General features: G+C 41.0%; 2 protein-coding genes across 6 annotated transcripts; both read right to left on the minus strand.

Annotated features, from left to right (window-relative positions):
• Positions 1–1,474: 1,474 nt before the first annotated feature.
• On the minus strand, positions 1,475–8,269 carry mcrip1 (MAPK regulated corepressor interacting protein 1). 5 transcript variants are annotated; one of them, XM_061231949.1, is made up of 5 exons: positions 8,225–8,269; positions 4,599–4,677; positions 4,085–4,203; positions 3,713–3,817; positions 1,475–3,294 (listed from the first exon to the last, which is right to left on the minus strand). In XM_061231949.1, exons 2-5 carry the CDS (start codon positions 4,604–4,606, stop codon positions 3,230–3,232), a joined length of 297 nt encoding a protein of 98 aa, XP_061087933.1. In that variant the 5' UTR covers positions 4,607–4,677; positions 8,225–8,269; the 3' UTR covers positions 1,475–3,229. The 5 variants fall into 5 exon arrangements, with proteins under 5 accessions (XP_061087933.1, XP_061087929.1, XP_061087930.1 ...); XM_061231945.1 differs by lacking the exon at positions 8,225–8,269 and adding an exon at positions 5,823–5,943; XM_061231946.1 differs by lacking the exon at positions 8,225–8,269 and adding an exon at positions 5,667–5,892.
• Positions 6,133–9,366, minus strand: LOC133122161 (protein phosphatase 1 regulatory subunit 27-like). Its single transcript, XM_061231944.1, has 3 exons — positions 8,932–9,366; positions 8,225–8,375; positions 6,133–7,230 (listed from the first exon to the last, which is right to left on the minus strand). The coding sequence occupies exons 1-3, from the start codon at positions 9,161–9,163 to the stop codon at positions 7,110–7,112; spliced, it is 504 nt and encodes a 167-aa protein (XP_061087928.1). The 5' UTR covers positions 9,164–9,366; the 3' UTR covers positions 6,133–7,109.
• Positions 9,367–10,543: the final 1,177 nt, after the last annotated feature.

Genomic DNA, 10,543 nt, shown 5'->3' on the forward strand with positions numbered 1-10,543 from the left:
TATACAGATAGAACCGCAAGTTAACACTTTCAAACGGTATATCCTGCTACCAGTCATTGAAAATTGCACCATGAAAAAGGAATGAATGCCAAAAACCAACACCAGTCCAGCCGGTTAAAACCATTTAGCCAACAAATATGGTCCATACTATATCAGCGTCATTTACAGCCAAGTCTAATCCCACCCCCCCAATTCCCAGAGATCCATTCAAATGCAAAGGGTTTTAGTATCGCTTGTAAGACAATTTGAAAGATATCCAGACTCTGGTGATGTTGATAGGTCACAAGAAGTCATGGCATGCAAAGGATATGCAACTAAATACAAAACATGACTAGATTTTCTTTGATTATTATGCTAATTTGTCTCAAACATTGAAATGAAATGCTTTAATAAAAGCTGAGAATCTGCACTTTGATCACGTGAATTGTTTGATGTTTTATTTCCCATGTCATCAACTTGACTGGTACTGTACATGCTGCTTTTTACTTCATAAATAAAACTGTACCAATATATGTTCTCCACAAATATGTTTTTTTTGTTGTTTTTTTTGTTGCTAGAACATTGCTAGCTAACAAACTTCAGATGTCAGCCGCTGCTGCTAGTCGGATGCGTGTCTTACTTCGGTCAGAAGAGTCATGACATTATAGTTCAAGTGCATCTCAAATGTACAGATTTTATGTTCTTGCATTTTAACTATTGACTTGTGCACTGGTAAGTTCAGCTTAGAAGAATACAAGTTCACAAGTGTGCCATTTGAGACACAACCCTTGTCTGTCCTTTCTCCACGGAAAGACATTTAAGTGTTGAGATGTTTGGGAAATATCTGATGGGCATTCCAAATTTGCAAAAAATGAAGAATCTGCAGAAAATGAAATCTGCAGTTTCTGATAACATATCAGTTATACAGTTGTACTGATTTTAGGGGACTCTCCCAGCACTAGCAAGAAACACAAGCTAAAGTCATGATTGTACTTGTAGGAAATAAAAAACCAGCATACGAGAGCTCATATTCAATATTTCTTATTTTCAATAAAGGGATTCTTTGGTTCGTATCATTTGGCCCATTGAGGCAGGACATGAGTATACAACGGATTTCTTACCCCAGGTGACTACTTACACCTTGAAAGACTGTTAGGGACACAATGGCAGGCACCACAATGATGAATTGTGGTCTTGCTTGCAACTGAAATGGCTGTTCCTAAATTATCCAGTGCAATTGACCACATGTAGCCTGGTTTAGCAGAACCAGCATGTGCGGACAAGTAACAAAAAGAAAGAAAAAGAAACGCATGCAACTTAAACATGTGAAATGCTGAACATGCATATCAACCAATGTTTATGCCATTAAGTTGAAATGGCACCGTTAACCATAGCATTTGTACTTAATTTGTCTTTGGGATCTTTGAAATTATGTCAACACAACTCAAAATAAATGGCATCAAAACAGTAAAAAACTCATGACATTACATACAAACATGTCTTAAGAAAACTTTATTTACACAGCCCTTCCCCAATTTTTTTTCCAATTCAGTTTAATCTTTTTGGGACCTGCCTTTCCTGGTTTTGAGAAGCAGTAGATAACACTGGTTTAAAAAGAGAAACGGTATGCATTACAATTTGTTCACTAATATTTGTAACAGAAATAATTGAAAAGCAAACTCCTTGGTTTCCCATGTCAACATTGTACATTCTGATCCCTCCTCCTGTCACTCGACCATAGGAAGTTTGGCATTTAACTAGATCAAGTTTCGGGTTTTGTTGAAACCTGCAAGAAAATTCCTTTCCACAGTATGCAGAAATGCCTTAACACTGAGCAGATCTGCACATGGGAATGTGGTTGTAATCACTGCTGCAATGGGATCAAGGAGCTCAGTTTTCCCCTCAATACTAACATTAAGCATTGTGTTGCTGGCTCATGCAATGCCAGATAGACAGATAGATCACCAATTGGGTCTCATAATGGAAGTTCACAACCATCCCAGGACACACCATTACAAGGTGGGTCAATTTCAGTGTTACCCAGTATACCTGCAATAAGCTCTCAAACGCCAATAGTGTGGAATCCTTTGAAAATGGTTGGGGAAACTTGTTACATGTTACAAGGACCTCCTTGAAATCTACTGATGCAGGAGAGAGGTTCACCAAGGTGGTGTGAATAAACTAAACCAGTGTACCAGAGTAATGGAACCTAAGGGGCTTTAGTAAAATGGTCAAATTTACCATGGAGCCAGGGGCAGAACCTTGCCCATTAACTTATAAAAGACCTAACTGAAACTTTCTCTAAGAAACACATCTTTCAGTGTGACAATCACAACGCCAGTTTGCATAACTGCATAGGAATCAATGCACTGACAGATGTGCCACACCATTAAATTTAAAATATTAAAAGGAAACGTTTCATAATGACATTTTGCAGAACTATGGCAACATACTATTGTTCTGGGATTTAACATTGCTTGGGCCTAAAATCAGATTAAAATGGTCACATCTGCATCTAAAAATGATAACCTAGGCCACCCACCCACTCTACATTTTATTATCTACCTTTATCAAGTTAAGATAAATTTGTTAATAGGGAAAGGAAAAACGACATCCTCCGCCCTTCAGCATTCCCCTCCAGGTAATGCATGAAGATGAAAAGTAAATGGATCGCAGTTCGCATTTAAGACTGTAGTCCTTCATGTGTCCTGAAAGAGATGGTGAAATATGAGTCTATTTGTAGATTTTCATAATCATCCACAGTCAGTGCTGCGTTCCTAATGGATCCAGCTTCAGTCCAATTGATGTCTTTCAGAAAAGAAATAAAAATTGATCCATGCTTTAGTCCTCTTTTTGCCAAGAATATAAAACCAGGAACAGGAAGAAGGGGGAAAAACCCTGAATATGTAATCCCAGGCTCCTTGCCCTTTCACTTCCAGTGAAGAGGCTACAGTCAGGAGTCAGCCAGAGCATACGCCTGAAGATGGGCAGCGAGTGGTAGTTATGCAGAAGGGTCAACTGAAGGAGACTTCCAGAAAAAAGTAGCAGGAAAGATTCAAGTCACTGCTGGGGGTATAGGGCAGCAGGTCAGTCTGGAAGGCCAAGGAGTAAAAGCACATTGTTCCCTGGGACTGTCAGACTGGGTGGTTTGCTGGTAGAAGGTTTGTTATAGAAGTTCAATAGGAGATTAGGTGGATGGAGGTGGGGTAAGGTTGTAAAGGTTGTAAGGTTGAATCGGTAAGATGACCAACTAAGACTTCTTGGAGTCCTGTGTGTTCCGCCTCTTAATGTCACTCAGGTCAACTGGTGTGAAAGCTGTGGAGTGTAATAACAAAGGTGGTTATGACAGCGGTCAATCCCGCGACTGACACACAATTCAATATTTGCTGGTTTCTCAGAAGCTCACAAAACACGGCAGCACTCTACACAAAAGAAATGGTAATGTCAAACAAGATGCACTGGGTATCACAATGCAGACAGATGGTGTGAACAAATGAAAGAGCAAGCAATAAGTGAAGAAAGAATGGGAGGTCTGACACACAATTACATCTTTGCTGGTTTCTCAGAAGCTCACAACACACAATAGCACTCCATACAAAATAAATAGTAATGTTAAACAAAACGCACTGGGAATCACACGCGCGCACAGGATGCAAGCAAAATGCAAGCAAAGCTCTTGCCAGTCATGCAGATGAACAAAAACATGCATATGCGCACACACCAGAGTACTTACAATTCAGCGCTGGGTTCGGGTTCTTCTCCACATACTCTTGAGGTCCCCTCTCACTGCGCTCACTGCTCTGAGGAGATTTGATGTCTCTCATGACACACTGCCAGGCTGCAGGAACACAGGTGAAGCCTTAACACACACTCAAAAATATTCTCCTCTCCTCTTCCTTACAATGGGGAAAAGACTGAGGACCAACCTAGTAAACATGAACAAATAAACTGTGTGTGTAGACTTTGTTGTTGAATTCACCCAAGTATTCATTTTTTTTAGGTGCAGTAAAAAGGCCATTGCCTTCAAGCATAAAGAGAAGGGGACAGCATCAGAGTGGTCTATGGTCGATGAGGGTGGTTCCAGTGTTTGCCCCAGGTGACTCACTGTCATGGATGAAACGCACGTTCTCCTCGTGTGCCGGCGTGAACAGCTCTCCCGTGTTGGTCGGAGACCGAGGGCTGGAGGTCCGTTTGTAGCTGTGAACCATTCTAGGAGCAGGTGAGCTGAAAAGTACATCTGAGTCAGAGGCACTGTGACAATAACTCCCATCCTGTGACTAACGAGAAATTCTACTGAAAACGGGAAGTGGATGAACAACAGTATACATTCCCAAATGTCATGAAAATTCTTATGTTCATACAATTTGTATTAAACATTACCATGAACACACCCTGCCAAAACACTCACATTCAAGGTAGGCCTATACAGTCATATTATTATTATTATGACTATAACATTTTTTTTTTTAATTTGGGGGGAGGGGGGGGGTTCTTGTTTTGAAGTTTACAGTCATCCTCTACTTAACTGACCTAGAATGGAAACAAGAAAAAATTAACCTGTGGTTACTGCGTCTCAAGCACAATGACACTCCATTATCTAGACATGCCAGGCTTCTCACCTGGTCATCTCTGTGCTTACTCCGTTCTTGCTCCTCGCTCCTTGTGTACTGTAGCTTCTCTGTCTTTGGCTATTCCAATCTGTGGAATGAGAGGCACAAAAAGGAAAGACAAATTCAGCTTTCACAGTCCTGTACACTAGGGATGGACAGAACGAAGTCATGGAACGTGTTCACGAGAATACCTGGACCCAGGCTGTAAAAGATAAAATAGGAAAGTGCACAAATATCTTCACATGCAATTGCAAATGTCTTGATCGTTAATCCTGAGTGTTTAAAATACACATGGTAAGCCATTCATAACGTCATCAAAGTTGATATAGCCAAGTAATAATCGTATTCATAATGCTAGTATGACTGAAGCAGCTAAGAACGCTAGCTAGATAATCAAATTCTTCTGAGCAAAGCATGCACAATGTCAGAGCTATTGAAAACGTACAGAAGAGAGGAAAAACAGTAACTCGTATTTCACACATTACACTGAAGCCGTGTCCATTAACACCACGGTGAACGGTTTCATTCTCTCAAATGCAAGAAGGCATAGGCTAGCTAACCCTAATTGTGTGGCTTGCAATGTTACCGTTACCTCTTGTAAGTGGCAGAAACTAGATAGCTAACGTTAGTTATCAAACCTCGCGACAGTAGCTTTCTTGAAGTACCCTGATTGAGAACAAAAATATGGTAGCTAGCTTCTATGGCATGGAAATTACTGTAGCTAGCCAGCACGACACGTCATAGTATGGTTTACAACTAAATTAGCCAGCTGGCTAAATTATGTCGTCATGTCTAACTTACTTAGGTTGGCTAGCTAGATTAGCTACGTAGCCAAGTGGAACACATCGCGAGTGGAACCTGCTCTCTTATTTGCAGAGGCGTGGAATTATCGACAGATATTTTAACAATGTTTGCGAATTTCAATAGGTAGATGCACCCGTCTGCTTGTCATATATTCTCAATAATCCATTGTTAGTTAGCTACCTCGCAAGCTATGTATCTTGTTCTGTTAGCTAACGTTAGACAACTAGCTAGCTAATTACCTAGCGAACAAAACATTCCGACTTTGCAACTCACCACTACAAGCTTTGGAGTTCGTGCGATCTCAGATTTTATTACGTAGCTAGGATGTATGTCGATGTAGTACTGGGTGTTTGATATTTTTCAATATTAGCGAAACAACACACTTTTCTTTACTGTCTTTTGTCTTTCTTTTTCCTTTCGTTTACTCACTCGATCTGTTGTAATTTAGGCCTCCCGGCCGTGACGCTACCAATGCCAACCAATTCCTTCCGGTAAAGATAATCATACGGAAGTAAATGCACTGCCTACTTGGCAGCGACCTATCTCTATGGCAGCAACGAGAGCGTAAAATTACAGTAGATCTGGACGGCGGCTGTATTTCGCATTATTGACGTATTTTATGTGATAATTTCTTCCATCTACTTATATTCCCCTATATTAAACTGTAGCAACTTGGTAGACCATTTATTGATGCATGATGCACATATAATCGAATGACAAATTGAATCTCACACCCAAGCTTGGTATAAAAGGCAACTTTATTGAAAAAATATATAAAAATTGTAAGACTTTCACATAAGCTAAAAGTGCAAGTTAGGGACAACTTGGAGAAACACCCCTACTATTCGAAAATACAATCAAGTAGCAAACAAAGGAAGTTAATGCAAGTTATAGCTTGCCATAGAACAGAGTGTGTCCATGTGTAGGTTTGGTGAATGTGAGTGCCTTCAAAATGTCATTTTTGGGGGTACAAATGTGTTGAAACGGCAATGTCATCACAATAATGTGCTGTGATTTGAGTAAAAGGCACTGTCACTATAAACTTAAATTTGTCTTCTTAATACTGCAAGCTTTTTACATCTGTATGTTGGTGGATGCTTTGTAATTTGTGAAAATTAGGTGTAGACCTAGTTATTCATTTACATTTAGAGAAAATAATATTAATAATTAAAGTACATCCTGACAAGGTAGACTCACCAATGAGATTCACCATGACCAATGAGGGTGCCACTGTGTGATAGGTGAGCAGGTACTGTGTATTATGTTGAATAATTTACCTATTTGACCTGGTTAAGGACTGTGATCACTGAAAACTGTCAGAAACAAAAGGTTCTTGCATTGGCACAAAAGTTATTGTCTATAACACAGAAGCATACACGAATACAAAATGCAGCAGAAAGGAAAATAACATTCAAATTGACACAATAATCCCTGGAAAACCACATATCCTCCACGTATAAAAACATATTTTTTAAAATTATTTTTAAAGGGAGAAGTGTGTCTTCTGATTGACAGAAAAGGCATCCGTAGCGGCTTTCCATCCTCATCAGGCAACCATTTAAAGTCTGCTGCCTCCTGCCCCTGGCCCAGGCCAATCATCCCATTTGAGTGAGCATACACTGGATCAGTGTGCATGTCACTGACTTGTCATTCTCTTCTGTCGCTGCAGCAATCATGAGGAGAAATGTGGCTGAGTTCCAGCTAATGGCTGAGGGATCAGTCACAGACCTTCTCAAACAGCTTCACCAGCTCTGGGCATTCAGAGTCGATGAGATCTGCCGGTTTTTCCCCGCACTTGTTCTCTACATCGACGCTGGCACCCATTGAGAGAAGGTACCTGAGCGGAGAGAAAAGTGACACTTCAGCTTGCTGCACAGAGATAGCCCCTCTCTCATACCAGATCAACATCTTTTGAATGGTTTTATGCACTTATGCAGGCCACACAGATTGTTTAACAGATTTTAACACATATTTGTTGCAATGACAATGAAAAGACTTATCTGTTCCTCCTGGTGTACCAGAAAAATGTATATGTAGTTATGTTTGCATGTACTGTATATACACTCAGTGAGCACTTTATTAGGTCATTATTAGACTTATTTCTTTAGACTTAAGTTTTCTGCTGCTGTTGCCTATCCACTTAGAGGTCTGATGTGTTGTGTGTTCTGAGATGCTCTTCTGCATGCCACTGGTGTAATGTATGTTATGTAATTAATGTAATGTTATGTAATGTTATGTAATGCGTGGTTATTTGCGTTATGGTCACCTTCTAGTCATCTCCGACCAGTCTGGCCCTTCTCCTCTGATTTCTGTTTTTCTCACCATTCTCTGCAAACTATAGAGACTGTTGCGTGCGAAAATCCCAGGAGATCAGCAGTTTCTGAGATACTCAAACCACCCTGTCTGGCACCAACAATCATTCCATGGTCAAAGTTACTTAAGATCACATTTCTTCCCCATTCTGAAAAACAGCTGAACCTCTTGCATGCCTTTATGCATTTAGTTGCAGCCACATGATTGGCTGATGAATTATGTGCATTAACTAGCTGGTGTCCAGGTCTTTCCTAATAAAGTGATCACTGAGTGTACGTGTGTTAAACAATAACCTGGAATTCAGGTTCTTCCATATTGTGCAAATGGGAGGTGAGACAAATGTTGTAACATGGATTATGGGAGGAGCGATTAACAAGATGCTCTTGAATTCAGAAATCAAGGGTTCACATTTCATACATGGAAATGGCATGAGTGCAAACTACCATCACATGTAGGAGTGAGATAGCATGAAATGGTACGATTGTGACAGAACGCAGAGCGCATGTGGTGAGGCTCACCGGGCAATGTCTGGGAACCCGTCGCTGCAGGCTATGTGCAGGGGAGTCCAGCCATCCTCGTCCTGCTGGTGAATGTCTGCACCAGATTTCACCAGCAGCTTCACACTCTCCAGGTTCCCTGAGAGGACAGCCTCATGTAGTGCTGCCATGCCTGCAGTGTGACCGACAGACAGGGAGTGAGTCAGGACACAATGCAGACACACACACGGTCAAGAAGGCTGGAGATTTTTATCTTAAACAAGAGAGCCTTTTATTTCAAGTTTAAGGCAAGTCCAAGTCTTATTGTTCCCATTTGTAAGAACAACATAGCCTACATTGGAAGTGAGTATCGATGAGAGCTTAGCAAAATAAAAGAGTGATATTATGTCATTATGAAGTGAAATATATTTGGAGTGATCAATTCAAAAAAATAAATGAAAGATAATATACTTAAAAAAATCTAGGTACTTGAATTAAAATCTATGTTTTTGACCTGTCGAAAGTGAAAAATGAATAAAGCCCACTTCTCACTAAACTCAAAGGCTACTGACAGCAGATATTGTCATATAGTGTATGTAAGGCACATGATTTGGCATTGACTATGAAGATATTGTAACTGACACATACTCTCAAAAAGCACCCTGATACACTGATATTCCACACACCAAAATTAGGTTTAGTCTCAATGGATATACAGTCTATCATCGGATGAACAACAGCCTACTCACCGGACAGGTAGATGGTGTTTAGATTAATCTTCCCGGCTCTGATGAAGCGGCCGATCTGCTCAAGGTCTCCTTGTCGGACATGTTCTTGGAAGATAATGTCATTGGAAAAGTGGACTGAGCGATTTGGTTTGAGGGATAGCCTGCGAGGGCTAGGACCAATGTCGTTTGGGATGCAGCGATTGAAAAGTGTGTTCTCGTGCACTGCTTGTTGGCTGTAATACTTCATCTTCATCTTTTTAACAAGTGACACCTTCCCAAAATCCTGTAGTGAATCAGGGCCCGGTAAACTGTGAAAATCCTGTGAATATTTTGTCCTTTAAAATTAACTTCCCCAGTTAATTTTGATTTGCGTAGCTCCTGCTCAAAAAAAGCTTGTTCCTTTACGGACTTTTCTCAGATTAGTGCTTTCAGTTTCTCCCAAGATCTCGTCTTGTCCTGTAATTAGACAGTGCTGCTCGGAGTAATGTGGGTCTCTATATACCCTCTGTGGGGCTATTTTAGGGGCTGTCACCTCACAGATCAAGTGACATGGGTTGTGAGATGAGTGGCCCTTGCCTTGTCCCTCCCATCATACCGTCACGAGCCTGAAGCTTCTGCTTGCACCCCTTGGCCCATAAAGAAATGACAACAGTAACCCCAGCTTGTTTTCACCAATGTGTATTAGGAACTTTTTAAAACTCGCCTTTAGCACATTCACTGTCCATTGGGTCAAGACCATTAAAGGCGGAGGTCATTTCTAGCAAACACCAGAGGGAAATAAACATTACAGTTTACAGCTTATGTTACAGTTTTTGTAACATATGATAATCATCATGTCTAGAAATAAATCATGACATGAACTACACATGTCATTATTGTTACTACAATCTACAAAGGGTCTTTGGAAATGGTAAGTAGGGAATAGTACTGTTATTTGACACTTTTACAAGTAGAAACATGTATTATTACACAGCCCAAGGCCAACCATAGTCATGCTTTGAGTATGATTTTGATTCAACCCTGTGTTAAGGATGCAAAATATGGACGATTAGTTCATTTAAGTTGTGTAACTTCTCATTTATTGCACAGAGTTAATGTTTCAGTGTGTTTTCCCCAGTTCACCTGAAACTACCCTTCATAGGGTCACAATTGATGTTTTGATTAATGTTGACCCTTGAGACTACTCTGTGGTGGTGCTGTTGGATCTGAATGTAGCATCTCATCGTTGGCTGGTAGCCTACCTTCGGAGGTGGCGTCTACAGCTCAGCATCGGTAAGACAGTAACAGCAGCATACCATCTCAGCAACAGGGAAGCTAAGAGGGAACTGGAGGTGCGCATTGACAACAAACGCCTGGAGTTTCAGCAAGCCCCGAAGTACCTCGGCGTGCGTCTGGATCGGACACTGTCCTTCAAACAACATCTTGAAGAAGTTAAGGCCAAGGTAACTTCAAGGGTCTCGCTGATCCGTCGCCTCGCCAGCACGTCCTGGGGAGCCTCCGCTAAGACGCTACGTATATCTACCCAGGCCCTGGTCTTTTCTGCAGCGGAATACTGCGCCCCAGCTTGGAGCAGGAGCCCGCATGTGAGAAAGGTGGATATGGCTATTAACAACGACCTCCGGATCATAACTGG

The sequence above is a fragment of the Conger conger genome, chromosome 2, assembly GCF_963514075.1.
Source record: "Conger conger chromosome 2, fConCon1.1, whole genome shotgun sequence".
NCBI classification, from domain to species: domain Eukaryota; kingdom Metazoa; phylum Chordata; class Actinopteri; order Anguilliformes; family Congridae; genus Conger; species Conger conger.